The sequence below is a fragment of the Phalangium opilio genome, unplaced genomic scaffold, assembly GCF_054372755.1.
Source record: "Phalangium opilio isolate 3A_F unplaced genomic scaffold, DU_Popi_V2 ptg000046l_1, whole genome shotgun sequence".
Classification (NCBI taxonomy): Eukaryota; Metazoa; Arthropoda; class Arachnida; order Opiliones; family Phalangiidae; genus Phalangium; species Phalangium opilio.
The window spans coordinates 5,816,301-5,837,398 of record NW_028324169.1 but is presented as its reverse complement, the minus strand read 5'-3'; the positions used below and the strand labels follow the sequence as shown (position 1 = coordinate 5,837,398).

Genomic DNA, 21,098 nt, shown 5'->3' with positions numbered 1-21,098 from the left:
AAATGAGTATGGCGTTATTCATTGATTCTTGAAAAGTAAATTCAGCGAAGTGCGATGCAAGAAATTGTTTTGGAGCCGTCGCCGATTGGTCTAGCATTAAAGAGGTCATCTATGGTAAGAGGCTTATAATTGTTTAACTGCGTTTTCATTCGTTTGCTTAGTTTATACTTCGCGAAAGTCATAAAATCCATGGTCAAAGCTATGGGCACGATACGTTAGACTCACATATTTTATGTGTGAAGCCTTAATGGCTTTTGCTTAGAACTAAGAGAAATACCTTTACCAATTTAATGGTCTTTACGGGCCACAATATTCACTCATGCCATTAATTGCATGTAACGCTTCAATGCGAAAGCTCGGAAAACCGCAACTCCGATATGAGTATAGCATTCTTGATCGATCCCTCAATACTAAACTCAGTTAACTGAACTTTAGTTAGAGCTCGGCATTTTCTATCCATTATCCACAAATTGGATTATTTATAAACAAAGTTGTGGATATAATACGATTTAACATGTAATGTTAATGTTGAAAGGGGTGACGGGTCGCCACGTCGAGCACCGATACCAAAGGTTTATTGTGCACCCCGAGATGGTTAGACTGCAAAGAGTCCTGTCGCCTCGATGAATCGGAGAATCCGATTGGCCGAGACAGTAGAGAACTGGTGAGGTTCCATAGTATGCATGTCAAAATGCTCAAACCTAATGGCCGCGAGGTATTCGCAGCTGCAGAGGGTATGGGAGGAGGTTTCATCTGCCTCCCCGCATAACCTACAAAGTGGGTCATCAACGATGCCCAATAAGTGCAGGTGTCTATTCAGCCGGCAGTGTCCAGTGAGGAGACTGGTAACCAGCCTAATTTTGCTTTTGGTAAGGGCAAGGAGTTCCTTTGCCCTAGTAATTGAAGGACCCGGGACAAACTCCTTGGCTTGTTTCTGCCCATCCATATCAAGCCAGAGCTGCAGTTGAAGTGCAGACACACGGCAGTGAATCTTATGGCCAATGATGCCATGGGGGACATGAACTGCAGGCTCAGGTCCGAAGAACTTCGCCTCAGCCCCCCCCTCTTTTGGCATACATATCAGCCCTCTAATTGCCCAGGTATCCGCAGTGTCCTGGCACCCACAGTAATTGAACCGTATTGCGGGCAGCCAGAGAACCCAGCAAATCCAGACAGCTGAGGACCAGTCTAGAGTCGACAAGGCACTGATTCAGCGCCTTGAGGGCGGCCTGACTATCCGAATCAATCTGAATCGTCCGTCCGCGGTAATTTTTCTTATCCGCGCATAAACAAATGGCCATGATTTCTGCTTGAAAAACGCTGGCAAAATTGCCAAGGCTCTCTTAAAAACCAAACTTCTTGGTCAAGCAGTAACCCCGGCACCAACTCAAGAGTCCGTCTTTTAGCCGTCCGTGAACCAGACGGTCTCCCCGCAGTTCCAAGGACTAAGGTGGTCTACCAAGCTAGGAAAGTGCACGCTGAAGGGCTTGTCGAAGTGATATAATAATAATAATAATAATAATCTAGGCTTTGTCTATGAAGGGATTTCCACACTAACCCTATGATACTACAGACTTATCTGAGAGCATCGCAAGTGATGGCTCAAGACTGCTGTACTCACTGATGAGCTTGGTGTGACTGAAGTCCCAGTGCTTGGGCTTCCACCAGCCGTGGTTGTTGAGCCTACAGCCTCCCATAATAGCTTCTACCTCAAGAAAGAGGTGGAGAGGAAGCATATTGAGAAGGATTTCCAGAGAAGCTGTGGGGGCTGTCTTCATGGACCCCATGATACCGATGCACGCCAGCCTTTGAAGCTTGCGTAGTTCATCTTGGGCTGTTTTAAGGCGAACCTTAGACCACCAGACTAGAGCTCCATAGGAGACCACTGGCCTGGTGATCCTAGTATAAATCCAGTTAAGAGCGCTAGGGCTTAAGCCCCAGGACTTGCTGACTCAACTCCTTATACGCCAAAATAGAATTTTGGCCTTCTTGATACTAAGATCAAGATGGGATTTCCAAGTAAGCTTGGCAACAAAAGTCACGCCAAGTTACTTGACCTCGGTGGACTTCATCAAAACCTGTCCATAAAAATAAATATCGCTGAAGAGGTCATTGGTCCTTTTCCGGGTAAACGGTATAAGGACAGTCTTGCGAAAAAGCGCCCTTTCTCCATTTGGGGTGCGTTTTCAGACCATTAAAGGTATTTTCTTGGATATCAAAAATATTACTCGGGGGTGTGAAAAAGCGCCCTTTCTCCATTTAGGGGTGCGTTTTCAAACCATTATAGGTATTTTCTTGGATATCAAAAATTTTGATCAGCGGTGCAAAAAAGCGTCCTTACTCCATTTAGGGGTGCATTTCAGACCATTAAAGGTATTTTCCCGTACCACAAGAATTTAAAGGTGCATTTTATGACAATTAGAGGGGTTAAAAAGTTTGAGCAAGGATATGCGATTATTTTCGACGATTTTATAGCCATGAGGTATCTATTGTGATAATTCTTTAGAAGAACTTCAGTGTGTAGTTAACTTTATCAGGAATAAATAAGATTCGGACTAAAAAACTTTAAAACGTTTCATCCAAACAAAAAACCCTCCTTATTCATGAAGTGCAGTATGAAGTCTTATCTAAGAGAGCTATCGCTCTCCTAGAATTAAATTATAACTTTGTTGTTAAACAAATAGCTACTTTAAAGCCTATTAAAACGGAATAGTTCTTCCTTGGAAGAGCGGTGCTGATTTTTTAAAAGGTTCACGAAACCGACTGAAAAATCTCGTACCTTTTTAATGGTTTCTAAAAGTTTTTTTTTGAAATCAAAATGATTTCGAGTTTGGGCTAAGTTATTTCAAGTTTTTCTAAGGCAATCTTCCTAACTAAACTAAATGAAGATGCAAGTTTTTTCCAAAGTTTTTATTTTATTATTCCGACTGAACACGCGGTTCTCTCTCCTTGAGAGTGTCCAAGTTTCAAGTGACCTTTTTATTCGGTCATATCAATACAAGAAAACTCGGTTGGCTATTTCTATAGAACCCCTAGATAAGCTGCATTGAGCTATCTCGGGTAAAGGGGTGTACGGATTTTTTCTTTTCTTTATATTTTTAGGGGTGGTCGGGCTCGAACTGGTTGTATTTTAATCTATTATAGGTAGTTTTTATTTGTTCGAACTTTGCGTGTAATAGAAATAGCCAACCCTAAATCTTTTTACCTCTCCGAGTGACGTATGTCACGGAGAGGTTCTAAAATCGACAGGCATGTGTGTGTGTGTGTGTGTGTGTGGGTGTTCTTGAATGATACCAGAAACGTGTGACCGCTGTAATTTTTCCATTTCAAGATCTATGTCTAGTTCTGTACAAGTTTCTGTACCCACATCGCACGTCCTCATGATCCCAGGTTCGGTTTGAGTGTTCCTGTCAAAACTCTTTACAATTTTGAATTGGCTTCGTGCTATTTCAGGTTCAGCAGTAAAATCAGTAGCTAGGTTTACTGTTTCTTCAGTAGGGCTGCTAATAATTGAAGCTGATATATTGGTATCGCTCCCAAAGAGTGTTGGTATTGATCCATGTTTAAGCATCTTCTTCTTTCTCTTTCCACAAATCATAACTTTTATAGGCGGTTCAACTTCAAAACATTCTTGAGTGAAATGTACTTCACATACTCTGTATTTGGTAATTTCCTTAGACTTGTCTTTGTTAAGCCTTGGCTCTTTAGATGACATAATGTTCTCAAAACCATTTTTAACCGATATCTTGGCGTTGCTGATCCATTTTCTTGTTAATGACGGAAATCGGATATAATTTGGGACTTGAAAAAAGCTAAGATTAGCGTTATGAGAGTTATTTTCGCAACCCTCAATTATACACCGAGGCATAATTTCAGTCTTCAAACGACAGTCAAAAACTAAAGCAGTCGACATTTACCGATTGCGCCTCCAATTGGCTCTTACTTAGAACCAATGGTGGAATGCGGGGGTGCAACGTCAGAGACCCAAAACGGCGGGGTACACGGCAACTCTTTCTAGAATTTTCCGTGATAAAACTGACTGTTTCAGTGTTCCCGCCAAACTTCCACTCGCGAAAGTCGCGATTTCGCGCTGTACCGTTTAGGCTTTTATTATGAAGTGAAAATTTTTAACGTGTGTGAGGTAAGCCAAAGGCAGGAACCAATCAGACCCAATAAATTAGTTCTGATTGGTTCCTGCCTTTGGCAAAGACAAAATGCAAGAGAGAAGCTTACTAGAGGCTCCGCCCCTACATAACGGGCTTACCCTCCCTTTAATATAAATTGAGTAACAACGTTGTTAATTAAATTAAACCCATTTACAGATCAATTAGAGAATGCCGCTTTCCTGGCTTTACGTTACTTGATTCCAAGTACATCCTTCAAAATTGGCAAGCGCACTGTTAAACCTTCAAAAGAAGATGTAAAAAATTCCTTCATTATGAATGTCCAGGTAAAAATTTCTCTCTAACTATACCAAAGTTTAGCACCCAAACACTAGCCGCGCGCAACTAAAAGTTATCTTCAGGCCCTGAATTTACTTCATTACATTCATCATCTGCATGAAAAGTTCATAATTTCTACCCAATCGTTCTTTTGGTATTCTGTTATGCCTCATTTAGAGAGTTATCAATCGTTATTGATCATAAATCAGTAGCATATGACTTCATCTACCACGTTAATACAAACTTTGATATTTCAGGATGGAACCATAACTGATTACTTGGATAAATGTAAGATGGCTGAACCGCACATAGTTACATTTGGAGACGCCCTACACCCCACAATGTGCTACGTGGTTGTAGAAAAAACTGCTTTCCTTCGAACGTCCCTACTTCGGGCGGTTGATGCGTGCTTCAAGATGTTTTACGTTCTCCCTCAAAATGCAAACGCGTATAGGAACTTATACAAGATTCATTCTTCCAAATTGATGGGAAAAATTCAGGAGAAATAACCAATGTCATACGCTCTCTGAGGCAGTGGTTTCACCTTAGTGAAAATGATAGTGATGAGTTCTAAAAATGAAACTTTAAGCGATAAAAACATATTTTTATCAGGTTGATAAAAACCGAATTTTTATCCAGTTTAAAAATTATTTTTATAATATTCAGAAAATAAAATGTTTTTTAACTGATGAACTGAACAAGAATGACATTAATTAAAAATAAGGTGAAAGGAAAAGTTTGGAATTTTTAACTAGAAGAATTTCACGCAGGCTACGTGGCGATGTGGCATACTATACTTTTGTTAACAGGAAGGAAGGGCGTAGCACAGGCAATAAAGGTGGCAAAAACGGGAGAATTATACGGGGAAGAAATCTTATATGCGGGGGGGGGGAGAAAAATAAATTTAAGTAATGATTTAACCTGATTTAGGGTTACAGTTTAGCCTAAAATTGGGTCACCGTTAAAATTAAACCAGATTAGGGCTTTTTTTTAACCAAATATGGTGTTATTATTTAACCAGCAATGTGGTTACGGTTTCGCCCAAAGTTGGGTTATCGATTATATTTACTCGAAATTGGGTTATTTAGACAACTATTTCTTGGGTCAATGAGCAACAACCCAAAAATTGGGTCGGTTAAATACTGACCCATCTTTGAGTTAAAAAATGACCCATTTTGGGTCAAAAACAACCCAACATTTTTAAGAGTGTACGACCAAGCAACAATGCAGATGGGGTCAAAGGGACCGGTTCGTTTGCATCATTGTAAGTGTATGTAATGGGTCTAGAGTTGATTATCCCTTCAGTTTCGATAAGAAGAGTTTCTAATTCAGTATAGGATAAGGAGGCGTGGCCAAGCATCTTTTTAGTTGATCTCACCAGACGCTCCCACCATCCTCCATACCATGCCGCGCGTTCCACTATGAATTTCCACTGGATACCGCGCACCCCAAAAAACTCTTTGAAAGACTCTGCCTTAACGCTTTGTCAAATTGTTTTGAGATCCGTGCTTGCCCTTTTAAAAGTCTTAGAATTGTCTGAATACACTATGCTGGGTACCCCTCGTCTGGCGATCATTCGTCTAAAAGCCATTAAGAATTCATCCGTACTTAGCGTAGGGAGCAATTCCAAGTGAATAGCTCGGGTCACGGCGCAGGTGGCGAGGCAGATATAGGCTTTTTGGGTTTTTGTGTTGGCTTTCACCAATAGCGGACCAGCAAAATCTATTCCAACGACGGAAAACGGGGCGCTTCCTCAATTCTGTCACTTGGTAGGGGCGCTGTGGCAATTTTGCCAGGTGAAACCTTAACTCTTTTGCAGGTGACACATTCCTTTACTACACTACGCGCGATTTGCCTTGCGCTAGGAACCCAGTATCTTTCCCTTAATTAACTGTGTCATTTATCCCCCCATGATAAACTTGTGCGTGGCTTCTAACTATTAGCATTTTGGCTAACCTTTGCCCTTTGGGAATTAATATAGGGTGTTTTTCAGCGTAAGAAAGAGAAGATTCTTCCAAACGACCTCCCACGCAAATTAGGCCTAAATCATTTAATACTGGATTTAGTGTGGCAATTTTTGAATTAGACTCAACACATTTTTTGTTATGCAGACACGCCAATTCTGACTCAAATTCTTTTGATTGCACGGATTTAACCCAGAAACGTTCTGAGAACTCTTCGGCAGTAATTTTGTCTGTCCCATTGACCTTTGCCTGTGCATTTTTTTTGAACCGAAACAAGAGGGCAGTTATTCTAAGGGCTGTGTTGAGATGGTAATATCTCCTTAGATCTATTATGTTTTGAACTCCTAACGGTTCTTTTGAGGTGATAGCTAGGGCTATTTTTCTTTTTTCTTTGGCGACCGAATCAAGATTTGCCCTTAGGGGTTCGCTAGTTGGCCACGAGGTTTTATCTTCCTTCAGCCATTGAGGCCCCTCCCAATATAGCTTATTTCTTACTAAGTCCCCCGCTTTCATACCCCTGCTAGGATCGTCAGCTGGGTTTTGCGCTCCGGGGCAGTGATTCCAATTTTCTCCCTTTGTGAGTTTTTGAATTTCTGCGGCTCGGTTGCTAACAAAGGGTTTCCAATTTTTTGTGTTATCCCTAATCCAAGCTAAAGCGATGGTCGAATCCGTCCAAAAATAGACGTTATTGAATTCTCATGGAATGCGGGTTTGACGTAATTAGCTAGTCTCGCACCTAATAAACAACCCATAAGTTCTAGTCTCGGTAATGTTAACCCGTCTTGTGACTGTTTTAAGGGTGCTACGCGTGTTTTGGAGGTTATCAAGGCTATACCTACATGGGTTGATTCGGTGGTGTACCGTATGTAAACCACTGCGGCGAAGGCTCCCAAGCAAGCGTTAACAAAACAGTGTAACTCTTGCTCAATTATTTTTTCCTTAGCCTCGTGAAAATAGTTCCTACAGATCTTTAGATTGTGCAGTAGGGGCAGTTCTTGGGACCAACTTTCAAATTGCTGGCTAACCTCTGCTGGGAGTATCTCATCCCAGTCTGATTTGTATCCCCATAAAACTTGAAACAACATTTTCGCGCTTATTGTAAACGGTGCTAACAGACCCATTGGGTCAAATATTTTGGAGATGTAGCTGAGTTAGTGTCGTTTTGTTAACTTCACGTTCTGACTAGTCTCAATCAATTCGGTGAAGCCGAAGGAAAAGGTGTCTTTTAAGGGGTTCCATCTTATGCCTAAAATTTTTGTTTCTTCCGAGACCTTAGCTTGCTCGAATATTTGCTCCCCCTTCTCGTTTATTTCCCTTTCCCATAGTTGTCGCAATTCCGCTGAGTTGGTCCCCCATTTATGGAATCTCATCCCCGCCTTTTTAACCAAAAACGCGGTGCCTTTGGATACTTCAATCGCAGATGAAACATCTTTTGGTCCACCAACTAAGTCGTCGACATAGAGGCAGTTGTTGAGAGTATCTCTAACCCTCTCATCTTTGTTTTCCGCGTGTTCCACGTGATACTTAATAGTGCAGCGGAGAGCGAACGGACTTGGTCCAAGACCAAATGTAACTCGCGTCATTATGAGGACGCTAAATTCGCCAGGGATAATTTGACCATTTGTTTTCTTTTACCCAAAGGAACCTTACTGAATCCTTATCGGGTCTATCCAGTTCTATTTGAAGGAAGGCGGCTTCAATGTCTGCAACTATGGCTACCTTATTTTTCTAAATTTTAATAGCAGAAGCAGGAGATCTGGGTTAAGGTTTGGACCCGTTTCTAAACAATCATTTAACGAAGGAACCCCGTACCCGTGGGAGGATGCATCGAACACGACCCTGAATTTTGTCGTTTGATCCTTTTGTCTAACTACCGCCTGGTGGGGAAGATAGTAGGTGCCTGGATTTCGAAGGTCAATTTCATCTTCCGGGACATATTCCACTATCCCTTTGTTGATGTGCTCATTGATGACCTTCTGGTATTCTAGGAAAAAGCTAGGGTCCTTTTCGAATTTCTTTTGAAGGGAGTGCCACCTTTTTGACGCTACTGCATAGTTATCAGGGAGCGCCTCCTTAATTGTTCGCCATGGAAGTTTTATGACATATCTTTCCCCATTGTGTGTGATATCCTCATAAAAGGTTTCGACAGTTTTCTCGTTGAGATTTTCTTTAATCTCTCTATTGTCAATCCCCATGCTTTCTAAATCGAAGAATGATTTCAGGGTGTCATTAACCTTTTTTTGGGTAAGGGATATTACCATAGCCGATATGGGATCGCGGCTAGTTTTGTCGAGGGAGCTATTTTTTCGTCCCTGAATACACCACCCTAGTATTGTTTCTGTGGCAACTAAAGAACGGGTGAATCTTACGTTGTTATCTGTCACCAATTCCCAATAATGGTCGGACCCAATTAAAATGTCTACCTCTGTGTCCTCGGAATTTGAGCTTTTGGTTTCGTCGGCTAGTTGTAAATTGCGGGCGTGCATGATATTTTCTATTCCCTCATCATCAAGCCTTGTGAATGTATAACAAACAAATGGAACCTCTAGCGCAATAATGTCGGCCTTTTGATTGGGATATTTTCTGTTTTCTAGAGTTATTTTTACTAACTTTACCGTGCTCGTAGTAAGGGTTTTGCTGCCAAATGAGTAAACTTCCTGGTTTTTGAGTTTGCCCACTATTGGCAGGTTTAATTGTCTAGAGAACTTTTCCCTTACAAAGCTAGTTTGGCTTCCGCCATCAAAAAAGCATTGGGCTTGACCCGACGTTTGGGGATTTTCTGGATCTCTTACAATAGCTAAAGCAGTTTGCATGATTACCACTTTCTCGATGTTTTTAATTGGAGCTACAGCTGAAACTATAGGTTCGCTTTCCTTATTTTCATTAGGCGCATCCTGTTTTTTGTGCACAGGGTTATTGTCACACAAAGCAAAATTGTGCTTTTTCTTGCAGCCCTTGCAAATTCTATAGCTCGTCCTGCAATATCTAGCATCGTGACCCAAACGTAAGCATATACCACACCTGCCACTATCCCTTACAATTGATTTCTTTTGTTCTAAGGTGTAATTTGGGCAGTAAATATTTTTGTGGGTTTCATTCTTGCACAAAATGCAATATATATTCTCTGAGGGGTACTTTGTAGCCGTAGCGGAGGCGGAGGCTTTGTACGTTTGCTTACATTCAGTTTTACCCCTATTTTTATGTCTATCCAAATAAGGGGTATCTTTGTTCATAGTTTCGTGAGCTTTGGCCTGCCCCGACTTTGCCGGTGCAGCGCTAAGAATTCGTGCTAACTCGCGACATTCAATTTGCCTCCTCATGAATTCCATTATTTCTTCAGCATCCCAAGTTCGGTTGTTGGAAGGCTTATATTTAAGACAGAATTCGGTTCTCAAATCATCAGGCAAACAACGCAACAGCGTCGGGCTAAGAAACGAAACCCTTTCGGCGGTGTTGACCCTTAAAGCTTTTAAACTTCTAAGGCTAATCTCACACGTATCTAGCATTTTTCTCAACTCTTTTAAATTTTGTGAGCTAAGGATTGGCTGCAATTCTGAAAGCTGCTTGATGTGGGTATTCACGGTTACTTCCGAATGATCATACCTCCTTTTTAATAGCACTACTGCTTCGTCGTACGAGTCATCAATCTCTTCCAACCCCTTTATGGTCTGAAGGGCTTCCCCCTCTAAGAATGACGTGAGATAAAAGAATTTTTCTACCTTTTCGAGCCTCGAATTTCTATCAATCGTTACTTCAAACCGTCCCCAAAAACTGTTAGAATTGGAAAAGTCCCCACTGAACGTAGGGATGGAAAGTTCGGGTAGTCGCACTTCCGGTCTATTTCTTGGGGTGTTTCCGGCTTGACCAGGTGGGAGCGACGGATTGGTCGACACAGTGTTGGCCGACGTATGCATGGTATGAAGTTTTGACCCGTGGCCGCTAGTGCTCCACCGGAGCCGGCTGGGGTGTTCACTGGATTCACTGTTGCCGAGGCATTGGTAATCGTCGATGTCAAGGAGCCTGCGTATCCAGTTGTTGCTGAAGTTTGTCCGAGATGTTGAAGAATCCTTTTTGTTGCCAGTTTTATTATGGCAATGTCTTCGCGGTACTTTATGGCACTGTCCATTTCAGTTTCCATTTCCGTTTCGTCCTCTATAAGACCTTCGATTTGAGTGTCGATAATATTTAGGTCTTTTTCACGATCAATCAGAATCGACAGCTCGTCTTCAATGTCGTCGATCAGGGGTTGGCTGGCGCCAATGAGGGTTTTATTTGGTTTATTTTGCGCGTCACCGCTTTTCGCGCACTGGCTCTCGCACCTTTTGCTAATTTTAGCGCTTTTGTTTTAGTGGTTGCGTCGGGTTACTGGCGGCAGAGTTTATTGCGGCATTTTGCACGTTTTGCGCTGCATTTTGCGAATTGTTTTGGTTTCCACTTCCTGTGGCAGTCTGTTGCGCATTTGGCGCGACGTTCTGAGACGCGTTTGGTGCACCATTTTGTGATGTATTTGGCGCAGTGTTCTGATTTCCGGTGGCATTCATGGTTGCAGATTTTCACGAAAGTTCGGGACTTACTTGTTAATAGGTGCCGGGTTTCGGCACCATATAGAAAAGTTGTTGGGGTTAGTGTGCCTTGACTTGTGGCGAGCGTTGTCCAACCCTTTGCTTCTCTTTCTGTTTGGTTCGCTTGGGAGAGCTTGGTTGTTCTGACTGTACCGGACTGAAACAGTGCAGTCAGAGGTGTCGTGATTTTCTAATGAATGGTCAGGTTTAACAAATCAGAACTATATTTTTTTTGACTTTGAAAATTGAAAACATTCGCTAAAATTTTAAGTTTCAGAGTGTGGAGCAAAAGAGGTCCTTTCTCCTTCAGTGTCTGTCCAACTCTGGTTTTTTTTGTATTATTCATTTTACCCGTGGGCTTACGGCCCATGGCCACAGCATCCATCTCTCCCTTGAGCGGTCTCCCCCTATTGGCCAAAGTGCTACACCTTCGTCGATGTATGAATTTTTCCGTTTCAACGTGTGTCTTTTGTTGGCAGTTTGTGTTTGCTTTTTCTTTTTGCTTCCAAGGTCAGAGTGGGAGAGGGCCGTGAACAATTTTGGGGTTCGAACGCCAAGGAGAAGGCTTAATGGTTTTATGTTTGCTTTTACTTCGAATGGCCATAAATTTTAACAGAAATTGATAAACATAAAGTAGTAATGTGCATGCTTATAAAATTGATTAGAAGTATATAAATCGTAGTGTAACACGTTCGCCTTTTTTACATAATGAAGACGACCGCGACCGGTATTAATATTAATAAACTAATCATTATTCTTTTCTAACTTAAAATATTGTTTTAGTGTATGGTTTCAGCAGGATAACTGCCCAGCCCATACGTCCCGAATCGTTGCAAGATATCTGGAAAACAATGGGATTGACGTTCTGGACTGGCCCGCTCTCCCGCCCGACTTAAACCCGATCGAAACCATGTGGGCTTACATGGTTAATAACATGGAGAAACGAATACCCGCGAACCGGGCCGACCTATTGAATATGGTCATGGCAGCTTACAATGCTTTGCCTCCTAATTTTATTCAGCTTTTATGTCTGTCGTTTAGAAAAAGATAAAGAATGTGTTTAAGGGTTAGGGGAGGGCCAATAAAATATTAAGGAACAATTGAAAGAGACTGTCTTGTTTTTAAAGTTCAATAAAGCTAACGAACATTCTTCACTTTGAAACTCTGAGGAAGTCGTGTTATTTGCATACTTTATTATTAATGTGTTTCACTTTTTAACAAATTATCAATAAAGATACTAAGTATAATATTTTCCAAAAATTCTTCAAACAGACATGGTTTCTTTCCTTCTTAATAATCTTAAACCCAATGTTTCTCAAGATATCTATATACGCGTTGCATTTGAGACGACCCTCAATTGGTTGCAAAACTCCCACTCGTAAAAGATTTGCGTTTTGTGATACCCAAAACAGTGATGAAGTTAACACCAGCTTGGGGTTTTTTTTTCAATTTGCTACACCTCGATTCCCGAAGTTAGTGTTTTTGCCATAGAAGATAAACAAAAGGAGTAGCAGGCCAGCAGCGCAGAGAGACCAACTTCACTTTTTACCATTTTGGTCATTTTAGCTGTAAGCAGTTATTTTCAGTTTTTAACTTTGTTACCGGCTTGCATTTTTGTTCATTTAATTTCTATGCTTTTCAATACGGTAGCTTAGAACGTCAGTTGTGGAATGCTCCTCTTTGCTAGATCTCAACAATTTCCATTTCAGTTATGACCGACTATGGACTTCTAGCTTCTTTGCTTGCTAACAACATTTTATTTTATATGTCTATCTAAAGACTTCTCGCTTCTTCGCTAGCCCATAACCAACTGACTTTTCTCTTATGTCCAAGTGAGGATTCCTAACTTCTTGCTAGGTCTCAAAGTTCGATTTCTATTTTACACCCCCATATTCAAAGTTCAGTTTTGTTTTAACCAATTATATTTATGGCTAGAGCATCGGCCTTTACCCTTATTATTCTATCCCCTCATTTTCTCTTTTATTTTTCTTAATCTTAACTTTGAATCAGCGCACGTGCATTTCATATAATACCCTGAATCTTTGAACAGTCCTATCCAAACTAACTAGTCTTTCTACTTTGTTTTTTAAGCGAACCGATCCTTCGGTCAAAGATTCTATTTAAAGCAGTTATATTTATTTTTCTTATACAAAATATCCGACTTAAGCTATCTATACTGTTTTGCGAGGGACAATAATAATCCAAAGTTTACAAAAAATATATAAAACACAAATTAATACAAACAAAAAACATGAATATTTCGCGCCCGCGTGAATTGGGCCTAATGCTTTAAAAAACATTCATACAAAAATGCACATCAATTTAAACCTCATATACTTATTTTCAACAAGGCTATAGACAACACTAGGTTCCGTTTAGCGACGCTCAATCGTGTAGCGAATGTTCCTAGCATGAAAGCTATCTCCTCTGAAGTAGTTTTATATATATGGAATAGTCCAATTTGTCTATTTGAAGGTCTCTCGTGCAGCACATATGCCATCATGAATGAAATTTTCACTGGGCTGCAATGAGTCGGGCTGAAGACCCAAACAAAATTAAGAAGTTCTAGATATTATTATGTCATGGCCCAATTGACAACGTTTTCAAACCGCTTATCCTCTTCAAAATACGCGGGTTTTCTCTTATTGAACGACGGATTTGTTTCAAAGCATTGCACCACAAGACCTAACATATATATATGCATAAAGCGCCATAACATCTAACAAGCATTATTTCGACAAAGATACGATTCTAGATTACGAATTATCGCCATTTAAATCGAAGTTGCCAGATTTTCAATAAAGGCTAATTACTCGTGACCTACTCATCCGAATTGAATTTGGTGAAAACTTTTCAAATATGAATCGACCCCAAGGAATCCGAAAATCGCATTTATAACCGCGAGAATCCAATATTTAAAAAGTTGCTAATTTAGACACTTCCGGTTTCCGGTAAAAGTTTGCGATGGACAACTATGAAACGGATAAAATGAGAAAGAGAAATGAAAAATTATTATAATGCAATTTATTCCAGAGCGCTAGATTGCATAGTTTTCGAAATATAGTAAAATATGTGCAAAAACTGCAACGCGCAAAGACTTCTTTAACAGTCTGTACTTACCGCCATTCAGACCACTACGCGCCTAAACGCATTCTGCCCTCGTTTTTGAAAAACTATTAGGGGGGGTTAAATATAATAACAAGGACTCGCGACGGAAATATAGCTATGCAATTTTAAACACCCGCTGAAACATTTACAATTCTAATACCAGGGTAGAAAAATATTTCAAGCAAGATCCAATTTTAAAAATAATCAGCGATATTTTGCTAAATTGCGTAGATTATTTCGGAAGTAAATAAAGATAAACAATAATATTTTGGAAAAAGGTGTAACATTATTTGGGAAGTAAATGAAGATAAACCACAATATTTTGGAAAAGGCGTAACATTATCCACAATATTTTGGAAAAGGCGTAACAATATTTGGGATGATAAACAACATATTTTGGAAAGGCGGTCACTGATTTGGAAAATTGTATAAAATTTGCTAGAGAGTATGCAGCCAGTATGGCGTACAAGATGGCGGCCACTGTTAAGTCGGAGGAGCCGTGTTTTTTTACGCTCTCGTCTTTTTTTGGTGGGGATATTATTTAAAGATATTTTTTTTCATAAATTAAGAAATTATTTCACAGTAATGGTAAATTTTATTCTGAGTGTAATAAAGCTAATAACAATTAATATTAATTAAACATATTTATTAAAATACAAACAAAAATTATATATATACACACAAATAGATTTTTTCGAATTTAAATTCAATTGGTTTGATAACCATATGGTGTGGTAGTATAATCGGGGAAAACTCTGACTTTGTCGACGACTACTTGATATATTTTTGTTTGATCTATTGTAATGAGGGTATGATTGGGCAGGCGACGTATTTGGGGGCCAATGGGTACTTGGATAGAATTCATTTCAGGTTTCCCCTGGTTGTTTACGCCTAATAATTTTTTCATAATGTCAAAGTTTACATGATTCTCGGTTGATGAATTTAAGTAGAATCCCTTAACTTTAATTATATTGGTAATTTTTTCTGTTGCGGGATCGTAAATGTTCATGGAATAATTTTTTGCGCCTGCACTTCCGAATTCACAAATATATGCGTCTTTATCGTAGGGTTCTAGTTCATTTTTTAATTCGCCAAGATAATCACCCGTGGGGAGTATAGGGACGCCATCTGGTGAAAGGTAGATCAAGGCTATCGGTATCCATATAAAAACAGAGGACACCTACCATCTCGAGATGTTTTAAAAGATGAAGGCGTGCCATAGTTGTGGTATAACAGGCTATGACGACATTAGTGTGTTTATGAGCTATCTCATTCTCGGCAATGTCTTCTGATTTAACTAAGATGGTGTTGTCATTTAAAGTCATGAGACTTTTTACTTCTTTATCGGGGTTGAGGATCAATTCGTATAGAGTCTTGGCGTCTTTTATGATGTCTGTTGAGGCGTGTCTAGTTTTCTGTCCAAATTTCCCCCAAAAAGAGTTAAGCATAAGCTTACTGAGGCATCTCAACCCTTCGTTCTTTTCAATTTTATCTATATCTAGATCTATCCCCTCAACTTCTTTGTAGTTCCTGACATAGTTTTCTTTGTCCTCCTGGGTGATACAATCGGCAGGGAAACCGCTAGCCAGAGTTTTGTACTCTAAAAAGGCGTTTACGTAGTCTTTAAAAAGACCGCCTTGTTTAGTCTCTGTGTTGTATTGCGTTATTTTGTAGGACCAGGCTTCGTACATGCGCGTGATTTTGTATCCTCGCTCTACGGCGTATCTCAACTCGTCGGTAACCCAGGTACCCCGCAGCTCTCTCTGATCAGGTGTGTGTGAAAAGTCACCTTGAAATTGAGTTTGAGTGGGGTCGCCATGTAAAGTCATGTTTCTGTTTATAGGGAAGTGAACTTTACAGCCATGATAGTAGCATCCCATGAATTCGAACACTTCTTTGTTTGTGGGGCAATAACCATCTACCTTTAGGGTTTGGATTTTAACCTCCCTACCTCTAAAAGAGGATTGAATAAGAATGTTTCTCTCGTGAGACGTCCATTCTAGCCATTCAATAGCGCTGAAAGATTGATTTTCGCCAAGTCTGAAGTAGTTTGATGGGATGATGCTAATGGTGTTGGATTTGAGATAGTTTTTACGATAGACATAGGAACAAACGCCTGGAAGGGTAACTGAGCCGCAATTAAATGGGTCTACGCTAGTAACTTTAAGTAGGAGGGACCGAATGGTTAAACACCCCAAAAATAAGAGTAGAGTGTCATTTTCGCAATAATGATAAAGCTCCTTTAAAAAATTAAAGCCTTTACCAGGGTTGGCACGCTGGTATCCAGTCCGGTTTTATCCATCTGGATTAAACCGGTTTAAACCACGATGAAAAATCCAGTGGATTTTTCAAAAAATATAATAATGGAGTACAGCGCAGCCACCATAAAGTGAGATGGAAGGAAAAGTTTGACCCACATGTCTTTACCTCTTCATTTCATCGAAATGGTCCATTCCCATATATTGTGGGTTATTTTGACGCACCCTTCTCCCACTGCTCCACCCGAAACTCGTGAGACCGAGTTGAATTTTTCCCCATGCTAAATTGGTTGGTCGGACCGCGCGTTTAGAAAAATCTTTATCAGACCCTGCCCTACTGAAGATCACCACACAGCCTACCCGGGCCCGACCCTGCCCCATTGAGGATCACAAAAAAAGCCTACCTGGGCCCAACCCTGCAATATTGAAGATAATAAAAATGTCTACCCGGGTAGACGGTACGAAAACCCTACCCGACCCGACCAGCAAAAAGTTTTAAGTCATTTTCTAACTAAAACCTAGGCTTTTTCGAACCGATATATGTCGGGTTGTATTGAAAATTCCCCATTTAAATCAGGGGCCCTACTCATCTCTATGGGAAATGTCTATAGTTTTAACAACATTTATGTACAATAAAAAGGATTTTCAATCAGACGGCCTAGTAGAAGACAACGATCGCACTAAATGTAAAAAGAAGTGCTAAAATTTAAGCACTAAAGAGTAGTTTAAAAAAAGCTGGATAAAACCAATAAAATCCGGTTTAAACCAGCAAAAAACCATACCAGTGGCTTTTTCAAGAAAAATCCGGATTTTTGCCAACCCTGGCCTTTACCCTTACGGACTTCTGAAGTGTGCCATTTTAAGAAAGTGTCCAAGTTTTTCCTGGTGAAATACTGACACCCGTAAGCTTCTGTCGGTGGTAGAGTGTCCTCCAATACGTAGTTAGTCTCTTCCTGTCTGTCAATAATGAACTCGTGGTCCACTACGTTGAAAAGGAAATGAGGAAAATACCCTTTAGCGGCATTAGGGAGACCGAAAGTAGCGGGAAATTTGGATAAAGCGACTGGGATGAAGTTGTACGAGTCAAGGAATAATATATTTGATAGTTTCATTTCTAAAATTTTCAATTTCTCGTCACGATTAATTATTTCTCTAATTAATAGTTGGTTATCATAGTTACTACCAAAATGAGACACCACGATGACTTTCTTCACGTCGAATAAGCTAATCAAGTAATCTAGGAACGAACCAATAGGTTTGCCACCTGTGAAGCGTTGTTTGCGAGGCCCAAATTGATTACATTTAATACAATTAAAATCGAGGGACGTTTCGTCAATGCAGTCTACGCAGACCGAGATACTAACGCATAAGATGGCTTGATGCTCGTACGCTCCCAACTTTTCTGGGCATCTTTTCGTTTGTATACATTCAATGTCAAAGAAAACGTACATGAGTTCGGGTAAATTATTGCGTGGTTTTTAGCTGGGTTAACATTGATTGTTTTGTCTTTGATCACTTGAATGTAGCATAAATGATCGCTGGGTTGATGCTTCCCACATATATGACAGAACATCTCCCCACAACTATGACTAGTAGTACGTTTTACGAAATCAATTATTTTAAAGCAGCTTTTGCAATGGTAAAGCCGCTCGCAAAGGGCTTTTTTGTTACCAACAGGAACCAAATGGCTGTTATAACAATCGTCACCCCAGAATTTTCGTAGGCAGGAGTCGCATGTTTTTTCACGTCCATGACAAACAGTCGGACGCATACATTTAAAGCAAAAATCATTGCATTTATGAGATTGAACACGCCAGTAAGGTGTGAGGCACTTCTCGCAAAAGTGTTCGTGACTAAACAATGGTTTTAAATTTGTTATGACGTTATAGTGATTATTCTCATTAAGTAGAAAGAGGCGTGGTCTGGTATCTGTAGGGTCGTTTTCGCCTAAAATTAGAATTGGAACTCTGTTTTCGAATTTTTAAACAAATATAGAATAGGGGGATAAATAAACTTTAAATTTCTGGAATGAATCGGGGGTACCGCATTCGGATACAGAGACTCCGGCCTTTTGACAAAGATCTAAAGCCTCTGTTGTTTGGCTTGTGTAACGGGGTCCTGCTTGTGATATGGTCACGTAACGATTTTTTAACTCTGTGTTGTTTTTGTTGTTCATGTGGACACGATGAGCGACAGCAACACAAAGGCTACGCGCTAAACAGAGATTATCAGTGTTTGGTATTCGTCGAATCCCCCTTCGATCCTTTGAAAAAATACTGAATGGCTTGAGTTGACGATGATTAGAAAGTCCATACCCTTCTGGTATTCTGACTATACTAAATATCATTTTTATAGGTCCTTGAAAAAAATGTTCGATCTCATCATCATAAAGTAACTCGGCTAGTTGATCAAAGAGAATAGAAGGGTCTACTTGATCGAGTCTTTTAAAGGATAATTCAAGTTCCGAACGACAGTTTATACCCAGACTTCGTAAAGTTATTTGCACGTAATCTGTTGCTCTATATTAGCTTAATACGTGTTCCGTAATTGAACATATACTATCCACCGGATCATCAGTTATATTTAGAGTTATTTCCCTGTCATACATATTAAAATGTTCAAAAAATCTCTCGCTCTGCTCTAGAATTTCGCAAGATGGTACATCTTCTGTAGGCGAAGGGGGACACCCCCACCCCATTGATCAAAAACATTCGCCTCGGCCTCCTCCGAATCTACGATGGAGCTCTTTTCGCTGGGGGCGTAATCGGAAAAGTTCAGAGACATATATTCAAAAGGGTCGTTCTCCGTCTCGTCTTGTTGACACGCGTTATCTAGAATCTCCCCCATCTCCCTGCCAGTTTGTGAATTATCGAAACTGGGTCTCAAAGATTCATGGTTATTACGTTCCATTTCTTGCTTCCGTCTTTTCACGCGGTCTAAGTAAGAAATTTTTAAAGGGGTAGGAATTAAATTATATAAATGTTCCAATTCGTCATGTGTTTGACAGGTTTCAGGTGTACGAGGAACGTTCTTCATATAGTCTATTAGATCGAGGAACGTTTGAATAATATTTAAGCCGCCATTTATGATAAAACCGGGTAATGTTGAAGGTATATTAGCAGGATCTAAGTGTAAATAAGAGCATAGAAAATAATAAAACTTGTATATTTCGACTATGTTCCAAGGCTTATTTACGGCCATTTCGTCAAGTGTCCAGCGAAGTGCTTCAGCGTCCATGTTGAGGTTTTGACGATTGATGTTCGACTGTGAAGTACTGTTATTTTCTCACGTTCTTTATACTAGATTCCTACCCCCCCTTCTCTTCCTCCTCTCAAGGGGGGTCAAAGACAGTTGATTTTTCGAAATTATTGACTAACAATACAAGGTACTAGCAAAGGCCATCGCAGCTGATTTCCGACATGTTTAAACACGTCTAACATTGTTTGACAGTGAACAATAGGTGATATAAGATAGACGTACGATGGCTTGACAGGGTGTCAAATAGTCGTATAACAAAACAACGAATTTGCAATAGATTTTATAATTCAACAAAAGGAATAATTATAACAAAAGAGTTGGTGCGACATTCCACTAGGTGGGGACTTCTTCAACAATGACATTGAGAAAATGTTAGGAAAGAATTTCTTCAATCAATCAAATTGTGACAGTTCTATTTAAGGAATGTTGAGAATAGTAGATAAATAGGTCAAGTTTACTATTGTGTAATTTATTTACTCCTCAACTGTCAGGTACACAAAGCTTGTCAGGAATTCGTCGGATCTTGGAGATTTAAAAACTGCTCATTGTGCTATTTATCTTATTGGTCTTGAGAGTGCTGGAATTCCTTAATCCCTGGTTTGAAAAACGCACCTAAAAATACACTTATAATCGAAGAAGGGGAGAGGGTTCTTCAACAATGACCTTAGGTCTTTGAAGATGTTAGGAAAATATTTCGTCAATCAAATATTGACAGGTCGAGCTAAGGAATGTGGGTCTTAATAGATAAATAGGTCAAGTTTACTATTGTGTTATTTACTTACTCGTCAGCTGTTATGGAGGCAAGTACACAAAGGTTGTCAAGAATTCGTCGGATCTTGGAGGTTAACCCTCAAAAACTACTTATTGTATTCTTTATATTACTGATTTTGGGAATGTTAGAATTTCTTAATCTATGGTTTCAGAACTTTGACATAAAAATACGCCTACAATCTAACAACGGAACAGTCAAGGACAATAGATATTTCGCGATAGCTACTTAGGAAATTTAGTATAAAAACCGTGGAACACGACAGAGGAGTGTATCATAATTCGAGAAGACCTTAAACGTGCAACATGGAAAATCAAGAAGCTGTTAAGAGGAAGATTGGCGTAACTAACGAACGAAAAATCAACGGTAGATTCCACATTTCTAGAGAGTTGTTCCTGACAACGGGGTTCGTGAACGGCACCCTCGATCCCGAGATTCGCTTATGTAGGAAGCAGTCGGTAAAAAGTTTCGCCATTTCAACAAGTACATGGGAGAAGTTGATCCCGCGTTTACCCGTATTAGCAGGATGGACGGCGGGCCACGAAACCAATAACTTTGAAATCGTTTTGATCGATAACGCAAATGAAAAAACAACTGTTGTGGCGTATCATAATACGTGTCTTATTAAAGATTTACTAAATGACGATTCCATTGTTTTGGACAGTCTAGAAACAGCGGCATTGAACCGAGTTTCGAATGCCGTTAAGGAGCATCGTACTAAGTTAAGTAACCATGAA

The 21,098-nt window shown here is 40.0% G+C and overlaps 2 protein-coding genes across 2 annotated transcripts; both read right to left on the bottom strand.

The window, feature by feature from the left end:
- Window positions 1–5,381: 5,381 nt before the first annotated feature.
- Window positions 5,382–7,989, bottom strand: LOC149676452 (uncharacterized). The gene is made up of 8 exons (XM_089838745.1): window positions 7,590–7,989; window positions 7,143–7,514; window positions 6,399–7,056; window positions 6,209–6,282; window positions 5,956–6,164; window positions 5,689–5,874; window positions 5,512–5,593; window positions 5,382–5,386 (listed from the first exon to the last, which is right to left on the bottom strand). The coding sequence occupies exons 1-8, from the start codon at window positions 7,987–7,989 to the stop codon at window positions 5,382–5,384; spliced, it is 1,986 nt and encodes a 661-aa protein (XP_089694871.1).
- A 7,187-nt stretch (window positions 7,990–15,176) lies between these two features.
- LOC149676451 (uncharacterized) lies at window positions 15,177–17,785 on the bottom strand. The gene is made up of 2 exons (XM_089838744.1): window positions 17,167–17,785; window positions 15,177–16,204 (listed from the first exon to the last, which is right to left on the bottom strand). Exons 1-2 carry the CDS (start codon window positions 17,783–17,785, stop codon window positions 15,177–15,179), a joined length of 1,647 nt encoding a protein of 548 aa, XP_089694870.1.
- Between the last annotated feature and the right edge of the window lie 3,313 nt (window positions 17,786–21,098).